Consider the following 27,514-nt stretch of genomic DNA (forward strand, 5'->3'; position numbering starts at 1 on the left):
TACTTCTCTCCTGCTTACTTGGCCTTTCTTAATTTAGATTAAAATTCAGATGTCACACACTCCTCCAGAACAGTTCTCTCTTCCTTTCAGTAAGAGAGTTTTTTTAAATATATAAAAATATATTTATTTATATTACACGCACATTCTTCATTACACTTGTGTAATATAAATATATAAATATATAAATACACACATACTTCAATTCTTAAGATTTAAAACTGGAATACAGTGAAATGAGAAAAATGAACATTTTAAATCATGTCTGAAATTCAAAATGAAGCATTATGAATGAAAAAGGTAAGAAGTCACTTTTTATTCCTAATTTTCCACCTCCTGTAATGCCAAGTTAAATCTCTGAAGATCAGCTGTCAATCCAACCATAATTATATTTTTAAGTTAGATGCCATTACTTTCCAAATTCCAGAACATTTAAGATGCACAAAGATCACTCTTCTACTTTTTTCTCACAATGCTAAGAATTAGAAATAGACTATTTCGTATTTTAAATTTGTTTAAACAGTCATAAATAGGGATACAGAAGTCTTCCAGCCAAAAGGAGTCAGAGTGAAAGTGTTATCCTTTCCTGATACATCCTTCTTTCTGATTTCCTTCCTTCCTATTCTACCCCTCTAGGATTAGCACATACTTTCTTGAGATCATTGCAGACAATGGATGTTTGAGACAGTTCATGCAGTTATGTCAGTCAACGAAATGGAGGCAGGGGGCAACCTCCACCACCACAGGATGCAGAGTGGGGGAAAAAGAACAGACATGGAAACATCTGTAAGGGGGTTAAAGTACAGAAGCCATCTGCACCCAAAACATACAGAATGTACAACACTTTCAAGCTTCAAGAAGCATCCTAGCATTTTGCACTAACAATTTAAAGTCAATTTCTAATACTAAAAGTCAAACTTTGCCCTGAAATTTTGTTTTATGAATGCTACACACTGGTCCAGTAACAGCAACACAATGTCATCACTAACAAAGTAGTGATGAAGTAGTTTTGATGAAGGTTCTGAAGATTTTGGAGTCTATACTGAACGAGTGAAATACAAAGATCGATACTTCCCCTTATGCTTTTCAAATGTCTTCATATTACTGTTTTGGGTCATTTTACATACACAGGAATATTTACAATGTTTTTCAGTTTTCTTAAAATCAAAAGCAAAGAGTTAATCTGTAAAGACATTCATACATTTTAACAAGACAAAGCCTTACTTTGTGTTTCTGCAGGCCCAAGATGAAGTTATAGGAGTACTTAAGGCTGAAAAAATTGACTTGGCTTTGCTTGAAGCACAATACGGCTTTGTTACTCCCAAGAAGGTGTTAGAGGCACTCCAGCGAGATGCTATTCAAACAAAGGCTGAGCAATGGCAAGAAGATATCTATGAAAAGCCTATGGGAGAGGTAAGAACAAGTAATTGATATTTAACCAGAGTTCCCACCAAATTCAACAGAAAATATCTCACCCACTTCTGAGGAAGAAAGCAAATGAGCTCTAAATCTAGAATCTAAAACGAGTGTAAGTGACAGCAGAACAAAGTCCAGGGTCCAGTTGGGACCCAAATCTAATGATCCTCACTTGTATTGTGGGCTGGGGGCTTTACACATTGAGAGACATGATTTTGTCTAATTCAAACTCTGGTAATCACCCTTCTATTCTTGACAGAGTCTTCTTCCCCCTGCCCCCCTTTCTGTTATCCATATTTACAGCCCATACAAACAGAAGCTTCCCCAATCCCCCTTTTTTCCATGAAGGCCACTGTCAGTAGGGGCCCATTCCGCAGTAATGACACAGCTGTCAACCTTTGCATATCCCAGCTCCCACTAATTTGGGTGGAAGTTACAGCTATACCTGCTTGGTCTGAGTAGTTACTATAATGAGCTGGCACTAGAAACTTCATCCAGGCAGGAATCTATTATTCTAACATTACACCTAAGTAACCTTTAGTTTAATTACACTGCTGCAGCAGCCCCCATACTTTCTGAACAATGTTATCTGATTAATTTCTGCCCTGCAATGCAAATCACTGGATATTAAAACCCCTTCATATCAGAATGTGTTTTTTTTATCCCAGGTAATTACCTCCAATTCACATAAACATTTTTTAATAAGCTGCTCAGTATAAATAAACATCATAAAAACAAAAGCAGAAACTATGAATAGAATTCTCCTACCAAAGGTTTTTCAAATTTTCTGACTAGAAATGTACCTAAGGATACAGAGATCATTTCAGGAAAATTACAGGAGGCAAAAGGTCAGCACTCATTCAGAAGCTCAAAGGTTAAAATCTCTGGATATAATCTGAAACAGATAAAGTTCAAGTGTGAAGGTTAATTTATTTTACAACATTGTGGCATTATGTCACAGAAACTTTGAGCACAAATGGAAATAATTTGAGGAGAAGTCCAAAGAAGTTTGAAAACGTAAGCTCAGTCTGTTACTTTACATGTAAAGTTTATACACACTTGTTCCTTCTTACACTTAATGGCAGAAAAAGAATTTCTAACACCACTGGATTTGGCAATTTCAGAAGGCAAATATCCTGAGAGCAAGTGAAAGGCTAGAAGGACCACTGCCACTCCTTGGTCTTGGTAAAGCAAGGATGCTGTAGTAGGTAGGCATTCCACAATTTCAATTTCAAAATCCCCCTATAAATTATGTCAGAAATACATTTAAGGGGTTTTTTTAATATTTTTAAAACACATATGAAAATCAAAGGAGAGATGAAACCAGACACAAAGTCTGGGAACAGACCATTTAAATTCCCCCTTTGCCACACCTTTGTTTCTGCCTGTGCATCTCACCCTTGACAGTTTAGCCTGGTAGCCCTGAACACAGAGTATCTTCCCATAAATCAAGTGAAAATACAATTAATTTCAGAAGGCAACTGCAGGATTTCCAGTTCTTTAATGTTCTCTCACAACTCTCTCATATATTCTAATCTTTAAGTTTCTTGGTAAATTTGGTTAAGAACGTAGTGGGAAAATTTGGTGACTGGACAATTTTACTCATTGGGAACAGGATTCATAGGTGAAGAAATGTAGCAAATTAGAAAACAGCAGTAATACATCTTCCTTTGCAAAACGTACGAGGAGTGTGACAGACTAAAACCATGTCTTCCCTTCCTACGAGGAGAGTTTTTAAATTTTTTTTTAAAAACTGAGGGCTTTTTCAGTCAAACTTGCTCTACAGCTATTTCTTTCTATCAGATAAGATTATTCTTCTTCACCACACTTGAGGGGCATAAAAGAAAACAGGCTTTCATTTCGTTTTTGCTTCTGACCCAAAGCCCTGAAAAGGTTTTCCATTTTTGCATGGTTCATAAATGGAGATCAAGCCAGTTATTCACAAAAAAATGTGTCTTCAGATCATCTGCCACTTCTCTTGAATAGAAAACAAAGAGTATTCAATGTTCTAGTAAATATACAATAATAATATAAGAATCATTTTCCCACACTCAAAAATAACCAGGTTTTTTTTTTTAAAGAATCAAAAAAATACCAGAGAAGGCGATGTAGAAAAAAAGAGATAAAGAGGTAGATACTGCAGAATTTATGGTGTCTTTTTCTCATGTCTCAAATCTTCACAGAATCAGAAAGCAGATTCTGGTTTCTAACTCTCCCCAGCATCCAATAATGTAGCCAAAAGATAAAAAAAATGGGTGCTTCACTATTTGAAATGGGATGAACAATAACTCCTATGACTTGGAGATCTCCTTAAAAGCAGCAAAACTAGATGAAAGCCTATATTCTGCATCCATCGAGGATAATTAAAAATATAATCCATTTTTAAAGGCCAATCTACTTCGGAAGGACACATACTCATCAGCCTTCCAACAAAGTATATCTGACTGTATCCTCACAACATCTTCTAAGTGTTGGTCAAAACTTTCCAAGGATGACAGCTGTAGAATACCAATAATTTAGTCATAGGAAGAGCCTGTTGACAGTGCAGCATTCAGGAAAAGAAGACCAACATATCTGCATGGAAATTTGGCTCACCTAGGGTTGAAAAAGGCAAGTGCTCCCATAGTCTCTGGTAATCCCAAACTCAGGGTTATACACTTATAAACAATGACCATGAGGATATTATTACCCAGAACTTTGGATAAAGAAATGTAACACCACAAAACAGTCTAAAAAGAGAAAGATGAAGAGTTCAGTTCCAATGTAATGGATTTGAGATACACCACCCTAGTTTGACTTCAGACACAAGCTGGTGGCAAAATGTATTTAAACTATTAAATTTGTGTGAATTTTTAGCTTGCTGAACTATTCACAGTTACGTAAGGCTATGCCTCTTATTTTCCATTGTATTGTACAGCATGTTCAAGTATTAATTCTAGCAAAAAGCCCATATGGTTAGCAAGAACAAAACAACAAATCACTTAATTAAGATTTTATCACTTTAATTTTCAACAGAAGACATTTATACTGCTGCTTATTAGTCCTCTGTGGTTTTTAGCTAAGAACTGGTGTAGCCTGAGTAATCTTGTGTGTGTTCATATAAATGGATATTTCTGCATGGGCAGATTTAGCATTTGGCCAGAGTAATTAAGAACTCCGGGCTCTTGGAGATGCTTCTGTGTGAGGATCTCACACTAGCAGGGGTTCACACAACTTCTCTCTCTTCTCTGCTGGATACATGGGAGTCAGCCACAAGATCCCATAGGGAAAATGCAAGAGTCAAATCTGCTCCCCAGGAAGGTGCTCTTATTTTGTAGAGGAACGCAACAGAGTTTCCCAACAAACTACACAGAAGTGCAGCAACTCAGTACCAGGCTTTGCTCTGCTTGGTGCTGCAGGGAGGAAGAGGTGCTGCACAGGAACACACACAGGTGTCACAAGGCCAAGTGCCCATACCCATTACACATCTTATATGCAGATCTCAAGTGTCTGCATTAATTGTGATGTAGGATCTGCAGTGTCTCCAATTCTGTTCTCTATAACCCACCTGTACCAGAAGACAGTCCCAGCACTTCTTTCCTTCTCTCCCAAATGGAATCACAAGCTCACACTTTCCACCTTGTTCCCATCCACAACAGCCAAACACCCATGGTAGAACTCATTTGGCAGCATGCTGGAAAAGGAATCTAAATGCATCTCTTAATTTGAGCAACAGGAGAAAACTGCAACATGCAAACTGCTTTAATGCAGCAGCTTATTTACTTTTCTCTCTTACCCTTTAATATAAGCAGGTCTCCCCAGGACACTACTGTTCTTTTTCCCAGTTTAAAATTCCTCGTTCCACTTCCCTGCCTTGAATACACACCTCATCCATCCCAAAAACCAGTTTGTAATCCAAACCGGTTGTAATCTCAACCCTGACAAAAGCACTACTGTGAAGTGAAAGGCACTGGCATCGCTCACTGAGAGCTGCAAAACAAAAACCTGGACTTACTTCTTGCATACATGCTGCTTGGATTACTGCTTCACTTAACCTCTTGTAGCCATTCAACAAATACTCCAGAGTTAACAAAATATACTGAACCTATAAAATCCTGCTGGCAAGTCCCACATCCTTTACACCCAACAGTGCAGAAGCAGAATTATTTTATACTTGGTTACTGTTGCTCGGTTGATGACTAACCCCCATCTCCATCAAGCATTTATATGTTCAGAACCAGGCTCATTTGATTTATGATCAGCTTGTAGCCACAAATTTCAGTTTTCTTATGATAGCAATTTACACATCCCCTTTGATTACTACAAGTACTTTGGACGTGGTGCTCCAATCCACACTAATGCTTATCTCTTTTTTAACCCCATTCATGTAGACTGCCTGCCAAAAGCAGTTGGAAGTTCAAGCCTTTGCCTTCTTCCAATCTGACCTCACACAGAGGGCTGCGACCAGCAAGCACTCCTGCAAAGCTGATGCCCAGCTCATGTCAATTTAAGCAAGACAGGGCCACAGTTGCAAGCAGCACTGCATCAGAAATTTATCAAAAAGCAGCAGGCAGGCTGCTTTCTGAGAACAATGTAAATTCACCTGACAGCAGGATCTTTAAAAAGACAAGGATCAGAAACTCAGGTGACGGTGCTTCATGCATCTACAGTAGTTGTTCCAAAAAATCCCTCCAAAATCTTGGGCGGGGGGGGGGGAAGGTCGATAAAACCTTTTTCTGGTAAATTAGTAGATGAACAAAAGTTTCAGTTCGTAAAATTTCCACTTCTGCTAAAATAAGGGAGAGTGTGAAGAAATTAAAATGGACAGTTTTCTTCAACCTGACCTTTTAAGGCAATCCAGATCAACCTCTGTAAAAGATACTGAAAACACAGCCAAAAGATTACTGTATAAGGCGACGCTTGCTGAGAAAGTTTGCACATACAAGGGTTTAGGTAAGAAATGTTTTTCCAGGAGAAGTCCTGCTTCCAGATTATGATTCCAGAAAGCTGCTGCTATAAAGTATACAAATTATTAGTGAGCAAGATGAAAAAAACCTAAATGATCTGCTGTAAGAGCACCACAAAACAGCCAAAACAACAAAAAAAACCCCCATAGGTTTCTGTGTCTTTCTTGATCAGGCATGAAATTAGCTCAGCTATGTTACAACAGAAAAGACTCTCTCTCAGCATTCTCTCTCAATGTCATAAGTTGAAAGTGCAGGAAATTTTCAAAATGGTCCACGTTTTTGTTGGAATATTCTGGACTCAAACTATTTTCAAAGTCTTGTCAACAGCTCTTTTTTCTTTTCATAGCAATGTCAAAAAAGTTAATTATTTAGGAGAAACATAAGACAATATATATAGTTTTAAAAAAAAAGCTGAGATAAGCAGGGGGAGACTTGGAAGTCTATGTAGAAATTGATGATATCCTCACATATTCGAGGAACTCATGTTCAGGCATTCCAACTCCTCCTGTTATCATTTCTACTGGCTAAACTGTCAATAAACATGAGGAAAAGATAATTAATCATACTGCTTGGAATTAAATTGTCCAAAATAAGCAGTGGCCCTAAGAATCTGAAGATCCAGTGCTTCTTGTAGCACATGGAATTCCTTGTGGGAGAAACATCAGAGAACCAGAACCAGCTTTGCTTCCCACACTGCCCGTTTGTGAATTCTTTCCTATTAATAGAGTGAAGCACTACAATCAGATTGACCTACTAGAATAGACCATAGTTGAAAGAAGGCATTGGGCTGTGAGCTGAAAATTTCTCTTTTCCAAAAAGGTTACAAGGATTCCTATGACCTGGTGAAGGAGTCTCCAAAGGTGAACAAGCAGGGACAAAAGTTGCTCACAAATACAGATTCTTCCCAGGTCTTTAGCTGGCCTCCAGTGATCCTCCCCGAAACTTCAGCTACATCAGTAATGTCTAAAGAGGAAAACCACTTATGGTTTCATACACACACTTGCATAACTTGGTCACACTCTGAATTCAAAATTATAACAGAATCCCCAGAATTATCTCTAAGTTTGAGGACATTATTTAGTTTAACAGTGTAGGTCCAGCAAACAGTTATGCCAACAACTCTGTGGTTCAGAAAAACTAAAACCGATTACCAAAACCTAAAATAGATTGTTTGACTTAAAGTATTGCTATGTAACAATGTTTAGAAAAATTGAAAATTTTTCACTGAAAGGGTGGTCAAGCATTGGAATGGGATGCCCAGGGAGGTGTAGAGTTGCCATCCCTGAAAGTGTTCAAGAAATGACTTCATGTGGCACTTAGTGCTGTGGTTTAGTTGGCATGGTGGTCTTCAGTTAAAAGCTGGACTGGATGATCTTGGAGGTCTTTTCCAACCTTAATGAATCTATGATTAGAAGTCAAGCAGAAATCCTTGAGGAAGGGGAGGGAATTTGATGTTCAAAGTGTGCTATAAAGGCGCTATCTGTAAGACGAAGATCTCAACAACATGTGCAATTTGAGGAACAAAACAGGAAATGACGCTGTTAAAAAGAAATACTTCTAACTATTAAAAAATTTAGCACTTACTTATTCCAGAAACCCAGAGCCATGCTCAGAGTAAGCACAAGAGACAGGATTGTTTTCCACCCTTGGCACTACCATGCATTTACTGTCAAACCAGAAAACTGCTTTTTGATGTACCTGCCTACCCTCACAAAAACAATTTAATGCTCTTATTTCCTCTGCAGCTACAAGTGAGGCAGCTATTTCTATTCAACCAAAGCCAGTCATCCACTGTGTGAAGCAGTGGACAAGGCTACTTCTGCCAAGACATCTGGTTTCTCTACCACAATGATCAATGAGAAAAGCACAGCCCTGGGAACAGTAACTGTTAATTAGTAGCTGTTGAGGAACAGTTATGGCAGGAGGAGGAAAAGAAGGTAACTGAGGGTCCTGCAAAACAGTACCTTATTTTTCAAATTTGTCAGAATTTGACTGACAGAATTAAATAAACCTTTCCAAACAGATACCAAAAGACCTGGCCATTAGGCTATTAAGTGCAGTTTTTATTATTATGCCACTCTTAAAATTTCTCAATAATGAAGCAAAGCAAAAGTTTCAAAATATTTCAGGAGTTTTTGCTTTTTTTGTAGCTTGATAAAGTTGTAGAGAAACAGAAAGAAACTCACAGACGAATGCTGGATCAACTTGTAATGGTAGAAAAATCACACAGACAGACTCTGTATGAACTAGAGGAAGAGAAGAGGAAGCACAGCAAATACATGGAAAAAAGCGATGAGTTTACAAACTTGCTGGAACAAGAATGTGAAAGGTAAGGCTACCCCTTGGCACAATACTAAGATGTATGTACAATTTAATATTACATCTAAGGATCTGTCTGCTTTCTTACCCTGCATCCACTAAAAATCAGAAATATTTGCGGAGTTATCTTTTGAGAGTTCAGCTGTGAAAACATGGCTAATACTTTTAAATAATAATAATGCCTACATCTCCATGAGCAGGTGAGGTAGGATAAACAGTTGGCAGATTCTTCAGCACTTTTGCAGGATGACATGGATGTTACACTGTAGAGAATACAAGGAGATATGCAAATGTGTAAAGTTACAACCAACAAGACACAGGTGAACCTTTGAGTGTGTTTCAGATGCTCGGTATACACTACAGTATGTAAGCAACAGAATAACAGAAATCAGGCAGGCAGCCTTTGATGGCAGAAGAAAAAGACATGAGGAAAAGTAGGTGTTTGTCAGACAGAGAGAGGAAGCAAAAGTAGAGGATAATTTATGGAAAGCTTTGAAAATAAGAATGACAAAGTTCTCATATCAGGATTAGTATAAACCCCATAGATCCAACTTTATTATAAAGTGTAACCTAAAAGCATCACAGCTTGTTTAAGCATAGTCTTACAATATCAATACCAATTCTCAGAAGAATTTAACAATTTATTATCATTTACTGTCTTTAAAAAAAGCAACTTTATACTGTGGCTTTTCTGAACCTGCAGTAAAACTGAACACATCCTAAGGAAAAAAATATCAAAGAACATTTCCTATTCCCTGGATAGCTAGTCCAGAAGATAGGAGAATATTGTCTCAGTTTCCTTTCGCTTAGGAACAGATGGAAATGTTTGGGTGTGAGAATGTCAAGCCTATTCTAAACTCACATTATGCATAGATAATTCTTCCTTTGCTTCGCCTGCGTAACATCATGTTCTACGTACTTTGGCAGTGTTCGCACTCTGCACTACACCTCTCTCCTGCACATCTGTCAAAGACAGCACATATGCTTCCCACCAAGTACCCAGCCACATTTATGGCTTGAAACTACAGAGGCTGGGGAGAAAACCCCTTTGTTTCCCAGAAAAAATGTACACAGATGCAGGCAAGCACAAGCACGCAGAGAAGAGCACATACTGTGAACTGTTCTTGTGAAACATCACAGTATCAGGAACCAAAGCCTGAGATCAATGGAAGTGTTCGTCTCTGCTGTCTTCTCAAAATCTCAGACACTCATCTCTTACAGACAGAGCTAAACAACTACAGTTGCTAAAAGTGGGGAAATGTTACATCAGATGCATGTGCTCACACTGTGTGAAAAGCTGCACAGAAGAAAAGACTAAGCAACAGAGTCGTTGCAATTTATTTTTTTTTTTAAACAGGATAGGCATGGGATTAAAACTCTCTTCCCTGCCCCTTCACCATAACCCTCCCTCTCCCTCCACCCCCCTTCTCCAAGAAGACTCTAAAACATTTACCACTATCATCTACAACATTTAGTCTAGCTGCCTGGAAAATGGTGGGAAGAGGGAGGAGTACTGAGGTGTCTAATGAGACCTTAGAGGATGTAATAATAGATTTCAGATTAAGTCTCAATTTTTGTAATTTTTTTTTTTTGAGAACGTATTTTATGTGGAAAAGCTTAAGGGGGTGTGATGTCACATGTTGAGCTGATTCCAAAACGTTTGCCAAGTAATGTCGCCATCAAGATCTCCATGCAATTGCCTGCCATAACAAAAAAACAAAAAAAAAACCAACCAAAAACTCCAAAACCAAAAAAACACTCAGCAAGTTAAGGCACAGTTCTTTCTACATCAGCCTGCCTGATACAGCAAAGTGACCTTCTCCTCCATTTCAAAAACCTTAGTCCAATTTAAATTTTCTCAGGATGTGAATTTTGCATTTGGATTAGGAACAAATAGAACTCTACCCAAAGTTTCACACATAAAGCAATGACAAATGAATCTTTTTTCAATTCAATTAAAAAAAAAAAAGGGCAGAAAAGCAGTAAGTATTCATCTATGAATTTACTTTTTGTTTTCAGCCAGAAGCAATATTCTCTATTGGATGTGTGATGGATATATAGTATTCTTAGCAGTATTTCAGATTCAAAGTAAAATCCTGAACTTCAATTAGTCAAAAAAGTATCTTGCTTTTATCAAAGAGCAAGGGTACAGTATATGCTAAAGATATCCTTCAAAAGCATAGAATGTATACAAGCCAAAGAAGGTACATGAATAATATGTGATCAAAATGAAAAAAACTTAGACATTATGAAACACTGATGCTGAAGTTCTGAAAACTACTACTAATAGCAAGAAGAAAGAAACTATTAGTCAGATCCAACTCCTACGTACTGTTCTGGATACATTCACAAATAAGACAGAAAGAAAGCATTTTCTCTTTCTTGTATATGGGCTCAGGAAGAACTGAAAAATTCTTAAATGAAAATTTTAGTGATAAATTTATGTTTTACATAAACTAGGCAACCCTCCACCCCTAGGGCCTTTCTGCTGCCTTACGCCCTTCATCGACTACATTTCTCATTAAAAGTTAATGTTTGGATTGTGCAAAATATTAAGAGTCTTCCATGACTCAGTAAAAACTCTTCACCTTAAACAGTCGAGACTCACTTTGACTTCATAATAAGGAAACAAGACTCTTTGTCCTCAGCAGTTGTACACTGTCAGATTTGGGAGTTCAAGCTTTTGACAGGACTAGTGACAGTTTTCAAGGTATGAGAACCAGATTAGCATTTAAGGTTAACCCTTTAGGCATTTTAAGCATTCTTCTTGTTGCCAGCCAAAACTAATCCTCCATAGGCTTGCTGTACTTTCGAGACTGGTCTTCAAACCAAACAGTGTCATTACCTACAAGAGACATTTACCAGCAAACAAATGATGAAATCATGCTACGATCATTATACTGATTCATCTTCAGCAATATGTACTTTTAACACGTGGAGACACTGACAAGCCTCTAGCAGATAAGAAAAGGTTCTGAGGAAAAAAGGAGACCAGTGGACAACAACTGGATAGGTCCTTCCTGCACTTCAACGTGAATTATACTCTGTAAGTGTGCAGATCAGACAGGAACACCAAGACAAACCACTTGTGCATGGCAGTGTACTAGACAAAGTCAGCCAGAGTCCAGAAGGGAAATATTTGTTGCATTGTTGGAGCCTAAAGAAATACAGCACTAAAGCTCATAGTAACATAATAATAAAAAAAACAATCCAGAAGCTAGATACACAGACTACAAGCTGCACATGAAGAACTGCAGCATAAAAGCCACTGACTTTGTTTAGAAGTGCTTGCATTTCATGGGGTTGGAGGATGGAGAGCAGAATTAAGGACTAGGAGGAAAACTTACTTTAGATTGTAATGCAGATTCCACTGTATCTTCCCTGAGGATGTACCCATTTGCCCAAAAATACTAATCCACAATCTGTATTTTTGCAGCACAGTTAAATAGTACAAGCTGCTGTTTTAAAAAAAACATTTTATGAAGGTAAAATATGAAACTAGAAGGTTTTCCAGATATGCATGTTCCCGGTTTGAAAACACATGGCACATGTGTGCAAACATTTACGCATTTACACAGTACTCTCTACCCCACACCAGAAAAAAGAAACAAAACAGCAAAATAGTAAAATGTTTAGCACTTACACAGTCCTTTTCCACTGCAAATCTCAAGGAGCTTTAAATATTATGTAAGCACATTTATTCCCCATTTTCTAATTACTGAAAGAAAATGAAGGTATGATGCAAATAAATCAATCACAAGTACCTGGATGAAAGGAAGAAATGTTCCAATGTATAGGTGTGTTCCAACTTCAAACTTTCTATATACTATATAGACCCAAATATACAAGGGGTAAAGCTTTATTGTGAAGATACATGGGTTAAATAACTGAATGTTATTCAACAGGACAGAGAAAAATATCATTTTGCTAATAAGCAATGTAAATAGATTTTTAAAGGCAGTTATGTTAAATGTTGCTCTCAGAATTCAAATATTAGCACAAAACTCTGCAGGTTGGTATAGAAGCAATTAATAAGATCTTAAGTTTAAGGATCATCTACCAATATGAGAGTCCTTTTCTATAGGGAGGAAAGCCGTAAGTTTTTCTTTTAGCTCTGAATTCACACTTGCAAAGGTCATCTAGAGAACCTAATCCAAAGAAGAACATCATACAGTTGCTTACAGACAAGAAAATCCTAACATTTCCTAAATGCAAACTTATGCCCTATGCTTTAAGCAAGTGAAAAACCCTATGCCAGTCACCTAACCATTCCACTTCATCAGACTACAGATGACAGGACACAGATGTGTTCTTAAAACATCAAGTAAAGGGCCTTCTCAGTGTTAAGATAAAAGTAATAATTGTACCCATCTGAGGGGTCGGCATTCACCAAGCACAAAAAAATGAAACCTAATCTGCAGAAGTCTCACACCTGTAGTCTTTCTCATCTAACAAAACACCACAAAACACTGTGTTTTTTGCTCCAACTGCTGCCACCCTCAAGGTCAGTCAGTTAATGTGACAACCTGTTGAGTGATACAGGTTGGAACTGATCTCTGGAGATCTCCAGCACAACTTGCTGAGTGCAGGGCTAACTTCACAGTCAGATCAGGTTGCTCAGATTCTTGTCCAGCTGACTATTGAAGATCCCCAAGGGTCAGTGATTCTGCTGGTTGCCTGGGGTCCTTATGCAGTCTTAGGCATCTTCATCAAAAGACCTTTTCCCTCAGTTTCATTGTAGGCATCGTTCTGGTCTGGCTTCTGTGGAATGTTTAACCAAAACCGCTCTCAATAAGAGATTAATAATGTCTCTTCTGGAAAGCTCTGAACCTAATCCATCTTCACTGTCTCTGATCTTTCAGCTGCCTTGGGCACTAATGAGCTTTCAGCACTTCCTTACCATCTTGCCCACACAGAGTTTCTGTGACTCCATCTGGACGCATTTCTCTGGGTGTTTTAGTGTACTCTGAATTGGAAACTTGGCATTGTCCACCTCTGCTCTGTTCATAGGACTCCATAGGTCTTATTCTTCAGGTCTTTTCTTTGTCCATTCACTCTCTGTGCTTCTCCTCACAGAAACTCAAAGCCAGCCATCATCTTATGATTACTCAAGCCTACTCCAACCACCACCAAAACAACCAGTCTCACCATGTGAGCAACCTGTCATCATCCCCAACTCCATGAGACAAGAAGGGAACTCAGTCTTTTAACTCTCTGCCCCTGGTTTCATCCTTACAATTCTCTAATAGCTCCATTCTTAAAACTGGGGTAACAAAGACATACCACTTGTCATTCAGCCTGTTGTACCTAGGCACATTTTTACCTGAACCTTTCCAGATTTAAGACTCACAAATTTTTCTTCATAGTACCTCCAAGAAAAATAAATATTGGAAAAACAAACAAACAAACAAACAAAAAATTCCCACTCGCATATAAACCAAACATATCTTTCTGTACTTCCAAATAACTAAATTCTTTTCCAGGCCCTCACTTCAATTTTTTTATCATTTCCACATTAGCTGTTTCAGCCTTCTATGTATCTTCACTGAATGCACACTCAATACTGCATTAAAGCCATGTATTTCTTCTTGTGTACCCTTACAGTACATTCTTACCCTCTAAGGAAATGTTATTACATGGACTAAACATCACACTAAAGCTGTACCAAAATTAAATCATATTATGTTATAATACTGCTCAGGTATTGAGTAAGTAAGAAAGGAGATTTCATGACACTAAGCACTCTAGGTAAAGTGTTTTGGGGGTTTTTTTCAGTGTCAGATTAAAGTAATTGCTACACACAGTAGGTCAAGTGAGCAGTGCTTGAAAATTGGGACAGGGCATCAAGGAGAGGAGCGATCTTAGCTAAAAGGTGAAGTGTGTTAGTATGTTACCAGGATAACATTGCTATACTTTAATTCAAACACATTTACACACTGGAATAACAATATATTGAAGGTCTGGAAAATTCAATATTCTATAAGTGTGTATAATTAATATTTGCTACTTTTCTTAATGAAGTCAATTAAATATAAGAAGCGGGACCTTATCTCTATAGAAAGCTGCAGTAAAAATAAACACCGTTGACTTATTTATTCTACATGTGTTACCAGCGGTTTTTAATTTCATGCACACTGAACTATTGTTGTCGATTGCATTGTACTCAAATGCAATCATTTCCTTTTAGCTTTCTGGCAATGAGTTCTGTGTATTACATATGCCAGAGACTATGTCTTGCAAGCTGTGGAATGGATGCCAGATCTCTGTACATTTGACCTTTTTCATGGGTATCTAGTGCTCTGCAGGTGACTAAGAAAGACCCACCACAAGCAAAATATTAGCATTCTTATTCTACATTACACTCCAATGGGACAGCCCCACTAATAATACCACTGAGGCACGAAGACAGACTCAAGGAAGTGATGTACACAGATTAATTACCTCATGCTCCTATGTGAAAAACTATGTACTGTTGCACTACATAACTTTCAACAGATGTTGTGAAATCGAATCCTTGTCAAAATTCAAGGATTCAAAGATTCTTACAACAGCCTCTGTGCATGGTGGAAGACGAAAATAACTTATCTTAGAGCAAATAAATAGAATTTAGGGTTAAGACCCTAAAACTGTTAAACAAGGTCACATTCTGTTTTTTCAATACTAAAATTAAGAACAAATAGAAATAGAAACAGGGCTTTCAACTCAGCGTTAACATAACTGAGAAATTCTCTAGATCCATGGTGCAATTCTAAATTATTCCACCTACTGTAATCAGCGCACAGACGCAAGATCTAGATGATAACCACTTCTCATGCAACTCCACTGACACTGGTGGAATGACACAGAGAAGTGAGACTCATATTTAGTTGTGTTTTTTTTAATTCTGAGCACATAACATGTCTGTTCACTGCTTCAGGCACACTATCACGATTATCAACCAATACTATCATTGCACACTCTGAGGATGGGAGGACAAAACGAATAACCTTAATCAAAAGATGTTCTCCTACACTGCTACCCTCATAAGTGGGGAAAGAGCTGCTCATTGCCCTATGCCCTCCCTGCAAAAGGACACAAATTCTCCTGAAAGGGACAACTGTGGAGAGCCACCGTGGTAGTAGCTCTCTGGTCAGCACTTTTAATGCCAGTGTCAGAGTTCAAAGGGAAAGATGATCTTGCTAAGGTGGCAAGTCTTAGAATATTTATGGCTCTTGTAAATCAACACGTAGTCAGTGACCAGCATGAAGCACTGGCCAAATATGCTCCTGGTGTGGCACTGCCCTCAGTAATGGGGCCCTTGCTCTAGTCACCAATTTACATTTCCAAATAAGACTGAGTGCACCACTCCATGTGTGGCACAGCAGAACAAGCCTAATCATAAGCAACAATAAAAGCAGATGACTGTACCAAGACCTGTGACCAAAAAAAGACACTGTGCACTTCTGATTCATTGCAGGGTGGGGCTGTGAGAGAAGGAGAAATTGGCACAGGATTTCATAACCGGAGTTTGAAAAGAAAACACAAAACATCAGACAGACAGAAAAATCTATAAATCGTTTTCTAAGATAGAAAATTTGACACTACCATAATTTTCCAGGACAAACCATTGCTATGGGAAAAGTTGTACTCCTATCTGAATGTGGAGGAGGAGAAATCTCAACGAAGATCTTTCTCGTGGTAGAAAAATTTAAGGGACTTGCATGTGCTATAATTAGTTTTGTATCTTAAGAACAGGCAAGAGAAAAATGGCCATGAGAATGAAGGTCACACATCAGTTACCAAGACTTGAGATCTAAACTCAACCAAGTTTCCCATGGCATGCTGTGAGTTTCAGTGCACTCATGCCCAGCTAGAAAATCTCTGAGCATTTTATACACGTACAAAAGAACTTTCAGAAAAATGTCACAGCCTCAGTCTCCATGCTGAGACAGTCATTTTAAACAGAGAATAAATAAGAAAAATCAGAAGCATTAAATCTGTCGAGAACAGAGATTACTTGAAAAAACTGTTAAAAATAAACATCAAAATCTTCTTACATGATAATTTTGATTTTCATGGAAGGACATTATTTTGTTTCTTGAGCCTGAAATGCACATTGTACAGTCTTTCAGGAAAACACCACTCATTTGGATAAAGTGCCTGAAGACTAAGAGTGTGAACCCATTGAAAAAGTAAGTTCAATACTTGAACCTTTCTGCTAAGAATATTTAAAAAAAACCCCACAGAATATGTATAAATTCAGAAATTAACTAAAAGTTCAAGAAGGATATATGAACTTTCATTTTTAAAATTTGTGCTTCAGTCCCCTGCTGGGGAGAGGGGGGAGGCAGGTCAGGTGGGTGGCTCAGAGTAGCAAATGAGAGTAGTGAGAAGAAAAATCATTCGACTATCTAGTCTCTCCCTTGGCAACAGAGGGTTGGTCTCCAAGTATGCTGTTGTCAATTCTCCTTCTTATTTCAAATGCCAAAATGCACAAAGGTCTCAATCCCTGTAGAAATGTTCTATAAAAGTTGCACTGTCATAAATAAAATTATACTTTTATATCTGTTCAATAATTTATTGTCCTTAACAGCTCAATACAGTACTTCCTTTCTCTATTGAAAGATAACTAGATACTTGGCTAAGGCTGAAAAAGAACCCATTTTGGTCACAGACAGACCCAGCTGAGATCCACAGCAGCTAAAACTCTAAGATGAGAGTTTGAGCGGGCTGCAGCAAGGTCTGCTGCTTCAGGACGATTCTGAAGGGAGAACTGCCTACTCCCCTTCCGTGGTAGGTCCCAGCTGCACAGCCCTTGGGATAAAAAACCCAACACAATGGCCCCCGTGAGGCATGATTTGAAGGAACTCCAAAGACTGAGCAGCAGAGAATTAACCAGTCCCTTCACACTCCCACAGAAAAGTTTATGCTGTGAAACATGACCAGTAAAAGCCAGATCTTGCACAGACACACTGACAACAGAAGGCTCCAGCACTAAAGACTCTCGAACCATAACTTGATCATCAACAACATTAGTTTACAAGCAGATAAAAATCCAAACCCAATACTCGTGACCGAAAGAGGACGGGGGAAGTATTCAACTATTCATTGCCCCCCCTCCAAAATAGGAAATTAAAAGTGCCAAAGGGCTAATAACACTGAAAATACCCAGACAGCTAACTGATTTATGTCGGTCAGGTTTGGCCTAGCATCAGTTACCTTCTCCCAGACTCTACCTTTGCCAAGAGCGTTGGAGAAGGGAAACTCACTGAATCCAGAAACATGGTTGTTTTCAAAAATGTACCTAAGCTTGACGAGATATACCTTGCACAGGTCTGCTCTCATTCTCTGCCCAAGATACTTCGAGCACCCTCAGCAGAGACAGCATCCAAGTTATGACATTGCAAAAGAGTGTCACTAAAACTGCTCTTTGCCTTATTTACTTCCTTGCCAATACCTTTCCAGTCGCACATTTTGCTTGAAATTACAAGAGCTGATTAAAAACCTGCAGCTTAAAACAGAGCTCTTGAGTTTTAAAGGCTATCAAAGTCTTGCCTTTTATATGCTACTGGGAAATTCCTCTGCCTCAGCACTTTGATTCACAGTACCTTCAAGTCACTGGGGGTAGACACATATCCCACAAACATTATCAGGGTATAAACCCCTGTTTTTCTTAAACTGTCCTTCCATTTCAGTTACCATCTCACTCACACTTCCTTGCACACCATGCTAACCTCCCTCCTCACAATCTGAATAAAATCAGACAATTTTGTGGAAAAGAAAGTAAACTCAGCACAAATGGAGATCATGCACCCTCCTCTCCTTTCAATTTGATTTGTATGCTAAAAATGTCAGGGTTATCAGGAAATTCTTAGCACTGTAAACCTTAGTCTGACATACAAATTTATGACTATGAAGATGACTTTTAGGAATGTTCAGATCCTACAATTTGCATTTAAGTCATCAGGAAATTGGGACATCGTTTATTAAATGTTTAGACAATATTTCACGTTTCTCATTTCAAAACTTGCTCTTACATCCAACTGAGGAACTGAGAAGCAAGACTCACTCACTGAAATCCTAAAATTCTCCCTTTTTTTCAGTAGTCTTGCCAGCTAAACTCTGGATGTCCTTGTATTCTGTCAGACAGGAGAATGAGTCAGACTGTCCCTAATAGGTTTTCTAAAAGGGAAATTGAGAAGTTTGAGGACATATTTGGATAAACACACTTACTGGATAAAGTTACTTAACTTTTTATATCTGTAAGTTTGCTTTAAAATCCTTATAGGTTAGATTTAAGAATAGCCAATAAAAACTATAGGTTATAAATAAACTTAATGAAAACCACTGTATTAAAACTCAAAGGACCTTGTAAACATGCTTATCAAAGCTTCACCACCGTAATACAGCACTACATCCATAAATCCATGTTATAAATTGCTAGTCACCCACCACAACTCTTATTGAAATATCAGCCCTATATAGATCATCTTTGGTTCAGAACCCATTTTTCTCAGGGTTTCTGAACACAATTTAACAGCCAACACTGCGGCTCTGATTGAAAAAGCAATGAACAAACTCTGACTTTATACAGTTCAACTCTCCTTAACAGACAGTGAAAACTACTGTTATCGTCTGTGTGTGCTTTAGGTCTCCCTGAGTGCAGTATTTGGCCTAGAAATAAAGGATTATGGAGATACACAGTACTAAACCTACAGAAGGGCATAATACTGAGCTGATTTACCTTCCTAATCTCTCAGTTTACCAAAGGGTAAGGAAATTTATAATACCATTTTGGAATGCATCATTTCTTGCAATTGCAGATATTCAACAGCATGGAGTTTTATCAAAGGAATGTACCTTATAGATTCAAGATCCTGATCTCTATGAATTCCCACCTTCTTTAGCTCTGTATTAGCTTCAGATGCAAAGTAAGAAAAGCAGGCATTCCAATGCAAAGAAAGAAAAGAAGGTATTCAAAACCTTCTAGTTTCATAAAATACATTTTTATATGATTATCTGTTAGCCTGTTTTCCATAGATGTTTATAAGAATTATCGAATTTTAAGAACAGTTTGGTCTAAATTTCTTGTCTGTAACCAATCTTAAAGTTAAGCTAATTTCATATAATATCAGGTTTCACTGCCAGCATTTCATTAAAATGTGTAGTTTAATACTTACATATGCAAAGATCTGAGTCTCAAAACAAGTACACACAAACTTGCCCTTGGGTATTCTGATTACTAAATGCAAAGATAGTTGGTTTTATGGTATCCAGCAGATATTCATTTCTTGGAGAAAACTGAGAAGGAGCTGTTCATGATAAAAACATCAACATATAAAAGAATTTGCAACATGCTTGAAATAAAAAAATTAGCTTTTTAGCCACCTGACAAGACTGTTGCCATGGCTACATCTTTAAAATAATTCTAGTACCAAAGCACAGGTTAAGGCAGTACAGTTGTATTTCAGAAAGTAACTGAGAAAGTGATGCAGGAAGAAAGAGTTCAGTTTTATTAGACTACAGAAAGACTGCTGGAATAGGATGCATAAACTTTACCTAAAGTAAAACAAAAATAGGCTGCTGGTATTTAAGCTTAAAATTCAGAAGAAGACTGTTTAAACTCAGTAGAAAGTTGGCAGATGCAAATGCATGCACAGTTCAGGATGATACATCAATTAAGAATGAAATTGTTATAACTCTGTATTCTTGGAAATAAAGCATTTAAGTAGCTAATGAAGTTTGACAGGAAGTAGCAAAGCTCTTTCTATCCAAAGAGCATTTCAAACAAGCAGAATTAAAAAAAACCAAAAAAACCAAACCAACAAAAAAACAAAACCTCAAAAAAAAACCAACTACAAACCAAACAGCCAAAGAACAAGGGTGCAAGGACTCCCATTCAGTTCCAGGTCCAAGAATCCAACATAAAAATTAGTCTGTCCAGTTGTAAATGCAGACATGGATAGAATGTGATTCTGTGCTTCAGAAAGTATGTGAGAAGAAAACATTCAGAGGAATATGATTATACTATTGATACAGTATTTAAAACAGAATTAGAAAACACATTATGCTGATGTAGGAGCTGTACAGCTGTTACAAAGAAAAAAAAAGGAAGGTAGAAAAGTGAAGCAAAATAATATAAATATATTTAACTGTGTAAAAGCATATCCAGACTTTCTGTGAGTTGAAGTACATATATAAACAGATAATCATATAAACTTTAGACTACTGACCGTCGATCCAAAATAATGACAAGGGCAGGAATCAGAATCTGGACATTCTTCTCCTCTGAACACTTAGGTGTAAAATTCATTTGGTTCATTTGTCACAACCTTAGTTCTTTTTCATTTGTATTCTTCCCTGACTGACAGCATCAGAGTCCAATACTTTGGAAGTCAGGCGGTTTTCACATTAGGCTATGGAGAAAGAGTCTGTGAAGCCATCTGAAACTGATCTGCTAATAGAAAAAGCTTTAAATCAAATTTGCACAACACAAAGCAACAAGCTTATTAGCACTTTACTAGGACTAAATGGTATTTAAGTATTCTAAAAGAACTTGAATGAGAATCTGATGAACTATGAGCAGATAGGTAATTCCTCCCATAAAGCAGACAGGGAAATGGGAGGCAGCGCTACTTTTTAACAAGAAACTATAGTAAATGAAGATAACTGGCACATATCTCACAAACACAAAAAACTCCAGCCAGCTGAGAGGAAAGCATAATCATGTGCCAAGTCTGCTCTCCTTCCCCACCTGTCCTTAAGTAACACTCTGCTGTTCTATCCTGCTAATTCTGGTATCTGAACGGAAGCAAGACTGAGTTTAGAGTAGTTAGTTTACCGTCTCCTGGTAGGAATATGCTTTTCATGCACTTTGATGTGCATTAAAATAACCCCTAAGTGTCTAACTATTTGCTTACAATTGTTTGAAATAAATATTTACCAAGCTCTATTTTTAATTGAGTTTCTTGGGCTATGCACCTACCCATCATCATCATCCCATTTTCTCATCCCTAAACTAATTTCAACTAAAACGCAAGAAAGAAACAAAGACTTCTAAATTATTAAATGCCTACAGGGTTCTTGAAAACAGGTATCTTTTAGTGTCCAGGATATTAAGCAAGAATCCAATTTGACCCCAGTAAGAGGACATTGCAGAAAAAATTTGTATTCATCCTAACAGGGTGGAAGACTAAAACCTGGCACATTACCGGACAATAAAAAAATCCAGTCATGAAACAAACTTCCATAACTCATTTTGTTTCACTACTACACAAACAGCTTTTTTACACAGCAAATAATGCTGGATTTACAAACCTTACAGAAAGAGCTATCCATCCTTACTGCACACAAGTTAAGAAGTAACATCAGAAGTTTGATTTGCCATTGCAAAAGTTGAATATTTAGAAAGCTGTAGAATATCTCAACCTTCACTTTTTCCTTTTCTTTCTAAAAAGCTAAGAATGAGATCATAGGAACCCATGCATAAGTCTCTTGAAAATATCTGCAATGAAATATTTAGTCAAATTTTAAAGAAATAAGTACTAGCATGTGGGGTCATAGTTTCAAAGGAGCTTAGGCTTCCAGCCTTCTTATTCTTAAGAGAACTGCAGCCAGACTTCCCAATGTATTAAGGCATGCAGCAGTTCATAAAAATAATGGGGAGAGGAATAAAGATGCTGAGCTCATGGGAACAGTTAGGCTTTTAAAAATTATTCCTAATAGAGCCAAGCTCTCCTACCTCCAAGAAGAAAGGGAGAGGCTGTTTGTTTTTAAAAGAAAAATACTAAAAATATCTTCAATTACATTTATCTTAAAAAATGCTGGAGGGAACATACTGCAAGACCTCTTCAACTGAATCCACGCAAATAAAAAAGCAATTATGCAAAATGTATATGATGAATATATAAGACACTGAAATATCTTCAAGAGTCAGGACATAGGAATACTTGAATCCTAATACAAGATGACACTAAGACCAAGAATGCAGAAAAAAACCATTGTGAACCATTTGAACATCACTTTTCTTGTAGCATCCAGAGCTCTATCTCAATTCTTTCAGAAACTTCTCCTCATGTTTGTTCAGCTGTTATAATTACAGCAGGAAAGAAAAAAGCTGATTATTTGCTGCGCAACACTTAGGAAGTTCTTCCTTATTTGACAAAAACTTCTCACTTTCCTCAAGTGTAAAACTGAATGATGACACAACACTAGGTCATTACTGGTGTCAAGCCTTATTCATTGTCATTGCACTTAGAACAAATACATAAAACAAGAGAGTACATACAACTACGTGCTAGAGGAATTCATAAGCTCTTCATAAAGTATAGTCTAAGCAGGCATTCATATGTGAGTTCCGTGCATTGGTTTCTTATTTTTTTAAAATATATTTATTCTATTTTATCCAGATACATCAGTCCTTAGTACTGAAATAATTCCATTTAATTTCCTTTTCTGTCCTTATCATCAAGTCTCTAAAGAGTACATATTCTTGCAGTCATTAGGGCAAAACATGTATTTTTGGTTGCAGCCCAAAAAGAATCCTAACCTTCACTTTCTTTTCAGGTAACGTTTCTGTTTCTCCACTCTTACATGAGGTATCCAGACAATCTTATAATAGCTATATTACCTCACCTTTTAGTAAGCTTAACATGGAGTGAATTCTGTCTTCCTAGGGCTCATGTTCCCCTCTCTGCTTTCCACTCTAGCTGTAAATTATGTTTGGAAACAAAAGGTAAACTCTGTTCCATGTTTGACATCAGAGGTGTGATTCAGCTTATAGATGAAGATATCTAAAGCAAGGGACTTTGCTCAGATGTCTCTATTTTGGAGGTGGCACCTGAGATCCCAGTGTTGTCCATGGGAATGTACTCGTGACAGCCCCATTCAATCGACTGAAGATAGACATCTTCACATCGACTAAAATCCCACTCTAAAAGTGATGACTTGTAGATAACTCAGCTAAGTCACTACTCCTTTCTGCAACCTCTCCTGGAATAGGCAATTTGAAAGATAGATCTGCACCGGGCTGTTGATTTATAACACACTTGCAGCACAGGTTCTTGTACTTCTCCCTCATGTGCAGGTATTGACCACTGACTGAGCCACGTTATGTGTTTCACATCCACTGCACCTGCCCACTCAGGTTTCTTACCATTCTACTTCTGGTAACACAATTAGACCTCACATTTCAGTTCTCAAGGAAACACTCTTCTGGAAGAAAATTAATTCAAGAAATCGGAGGGGGAAAAAAGGCAAACAGTAAAATCACAGAAATATCTGAAAATTATGCTTTTCACAGAAGTCCACTAACTTCCATGCTTCACTCTGAGTTTGGAACAAATGGAATGTGATAAGCAGGTATGTGATGTGTGGTGGAATTTGTGTCAATCCTCACTGGGATACACTTGCTAGTAAGTGATAAAATGGTTAGGAAACTTGGGCTAAACCCACATGGTTAAAAAAAAAAAAGAAATGTGAGAAAGAAAAAATTTCTTTGATTACTGCTGTCTTTTCTCATTATTCATGTTGGGATATCCCTATTTATCAGCAAAGAAAAGAGAAAACATATAATGACATTTTCACGGGAAAGGGAAAAAAATACAACCACTATTTGACTCTAAACTGTTTGGCTAAGTTTAAAGTTACAAAATGTGTTTACATTAAGAACCTGAGCTTTGTTTGAATGTTTACTTTATAAAAGTTCTGAGTTGAGAAGCTTGCAGAGTGAACTGCATGATACTGTCAGTGTAAATTACAGGTTTTGTTTGCCACAGCCCTCTGCAATGAGGAGCTGGCCAAGAGCCAAACAAAAGGGCATAATTTAAAACACTCAATCAGTTATATTCCGAGACATTTTGTTTAGTGTTTAATAAGCTCTCCAGGGATGGAGAAATTACTAAAGCACATTGTCTTGACATGAGCTAAAATGGTCCTCTCTCGTCACCACGTTTCTGGGAATCTGACATTAATGCATTCAATGAACATAGGTCCATATAAATACATACACACACATATATACACACTCTTATTTTTGTACATATGTGTATTGAGATACATTTTATTTTACAGTTTTACACATCTGATGTTCTTCATTGAATTCCATCTTTCAGCTGAAATGTCCATATTCAGTGAAATTTCCATACACATTTGTATATTCACTCGTCTGCTCTCTCTGTGCAATTTCTTGTTTCATATATTAAGAGAGGACACAATCAAATGCATCACACACAATGCATCATGAACGGAGAGTGAAGGCAGTTCAGGAGCTGTTCTTTAGTCTGCCTTACATTATGGAGACAGAGCGCCTCTATGAACATAAAAAGATGGTAACTCCAAAATTAAAAGTACATCAAAAAGCTTGTTGCTTTTATTGATGATGAGGTTATGACATTTTTACCAGAAATTTCTAACCCAAAAATTTAGGAAATTCTGCTGAGCCTGCTGATGCAAAACAGAGGTACTGAAATGGTTAACAGTTGTTTCTGAGGATTCAGCAACATGCACGAAAAAGAAGGGAAAATTATTATTTTCAAATCAAATGTATCTCCTATCAGAAATCAAAATAAGACATTATTAGAGAACAAATTATTCTCTCCCTGCATACCTTACAGTTTACCTCCTACACTTTTGTTAGGTATCCTATATCAAGAGTCCTGACCTCATGCTAGAATAAGTGTCCTAACATTGTTTACAAGATCTTTTTATTCTCTACTTTCAAGTCACTATGAAATAGTAATGGCTGTTTTTGGTATCCTAAATACAATTAAATCAACAAAAAAATTAAACTAAGATATTTTGGATTCCTGGAAGGGAGCAAACAGAACAGATTTTGTAATATTTATTCCCAGAAGGGAAGGAATGAATAAGAAATGTAAAATTCCTGACCTGGTGACCATAATCTCAAAAAGTGCATTTAGGTTTCAATTACTGTCATCTATTTACATTGTTGAAATATTTATTTCATTAGTGTACAGGTAGGCTATTTTTACACACTTTATTTTCTCCACACTAGTTAGCTAACATCTTAGTTTACATCTTTTAAAAACATACAAACATTCTGCTTAAAAGGAAATGGCATAAAATAGCATCAGAAGACATTCTAGACTTTAAAACCCAAATATTTACACCAGATCTCTATTCTACTCATGTTGCATCCTCCTCTTAGAATATTTACAAACTTGTAATCATAATCTGCAATAAAGCCCCAAAAGCATTAGATTTGTTGTCTCTCTAGTTTATTCAGAGAGCTCTAAAGAATATGCAATTCTTAATCATCTCTAGGCAAAATTTCAACATGGAAAACAATCTACAACAACATCAGCAATCTGGACAGAATGAGGAAGTAAACAAGCATACTGATCCCTAAGACCCAGGGAAGAAACTCATCCCAGCACAGTAAACCAACACTGCTTATATTTAAACCTGAAAAAAACAATTCAAATGACAATTGACAAAAGGATTTAAAGAATTCTAAAAGCTCAAATCTACCCATTTAGAAGTCACAGCTGAGAGAACATCCCATCTTCTCAGCACTAGAAAAGGCAACCATGACAGTGATACCCAAATCAAAGTCAATTAGTGACTCTCCTCAAAATAGCTCATACCCACTGCCATGTGACAGCACAGGTAAGACACACAGAAGGCAGGTGAACATGATTAATCATGCCAATGTTTTTAGAATCAGCTACATTGTTGGTGGTCATCCTTATAATATGTTAGATCTTCAGATATCTTCCCATGTCCTGTAGAAAGATGCATTAAGTGAACTAAGAACAAGTTTTTGTTAAGGAAGGTAGGGAAAGATGCATGAAGAGATTGCTCTAGTTCAAATTCTGTGTGGCAAATTTAATGGGATTTCAGATCAGAAGCTTTGCAAGTGAAGGAGACGGCTACTTCTGATTAATGCCCTACAACACTAATGCTGAGAAGTTAAGGCTAGACCAGGATCAAAAAGGGTTTCTCTCAGTGCCTCTATGGCAAACCTGACAAATACAAGTTTAACATAGGACAAAGTAATTTTGTCTGCACCACTGACAAATTTGGAGTTTAGTCTACAAACAAAGCAGTCTGCTGAAAACTGAACATCAGACCGAGACTGCATTTCAGAGAATGGGAAACAAGAGGTCCCTTCCCTGCCCCTTTGCTGAAAAGGCTGACAGCATTCCTTAAGAAATAACTACTTGTGCACGTGTGTTCCATGCCCAGCAAGCAGTCCACACATGTCCATTTGAAATCTGCCCTTCTACAAGATCATTGTCAGTCATGGCACACAAACGTTGCTTAAAAAGGCTGTACAAACTACTTGGAGTTTCCCACAACATAAAGATGTCACGCTTTGAGACTACAGTTCCATGGTGGTGGAGTACAGTGACCATACACTCATTCCCTTCTGACACTTGACAGTGGGCAATAGTTTGCATGTTTTAAGCAAAGTACTGAGGCAAAAAGCTCTACCTCAAACATTACAAGTCCCCACAGCATTTTATGCGGGTGTGATGGCCAATTCAAGGAAAAAACTCCCATCAGCTGAAGTGTTTATGATACAAAATGTAGTTATTTCCTTGGCCATTGCTCGCTCTGAAACACAACCAGAACTCTACAAGCTGATTCATAATTAGGAAGCAGGGCCCCACAACAAGGATACAAGTCCTTGTCCCTTCTGACCTGCATCACTGCAGTCCACACATAATTAATCACAGGATTCTGCACGCATGGAAGTGATTCCACCCGTCAACTTACTAAAACAAAACAAAGCAGAAAAAAAACAACCCCCACCCAAACAAATTCTGGGACAATTGAACACATTTACATTTGAGTAAAATAAAATATACAGAACATACCAAATAGAATATTTG

At 37.5% G+C, this 27,514-nt stretch overlaps 2 protein-coding genes across 7 annotated transcripts in view; one reads left to right on the top strand and one right to left on the bottom strand.

The window, feature by feature from the left end:
- The window catches only part of CMSS1 (cms1 ribosomal small subunit homolog), a 222,359-nt gene that overhangs the window by 144,935 nt on the left and 49,910 nt on the right, over positions 1-27,514 (bottom strand). The gene's annotated exons all lie outside the window — the stretch shown is intronic.
- FILIP1L (filamin A interacting protein 1 like) overlaps positions 1-27,514 on the top strand; it is a 186,382-nt gene that overhangs the window by 112,087 nt on the left and 46,781 nt on the right. For both annotated transcript variants that reach the window (XM_032678551.1, XM_032678552.1), the window contains 2 exons: positions 1,237-1,410; positions 8,510-8,688. In XM_032678551.1, coding sequence (XP_032534442.1) covers positions 1,237-1,410; positions 8,510-8,688 — 353 coding nt within the window. The remainder of the gene's footprint in view (positions 1-1,236; positions 1,411-8,509; positions 8,689-27,514) is intronic.

The sequence above is a fragment of the Chiroxiphia lanceolata genome, chromosome 2 (genome assembly GCF_009829145.1).
Source record: "Chiroxiphia lanceolata isolate bChiLan1 chromosome 2, bChiLan1.pri, whole genome shotgun sequence".
NCBI lineage: Eukaryota > Metazoa > Chordata > Aves > Passeriformes > Pipridae > Chiroxiphia > Chiroxiphia lanceolata.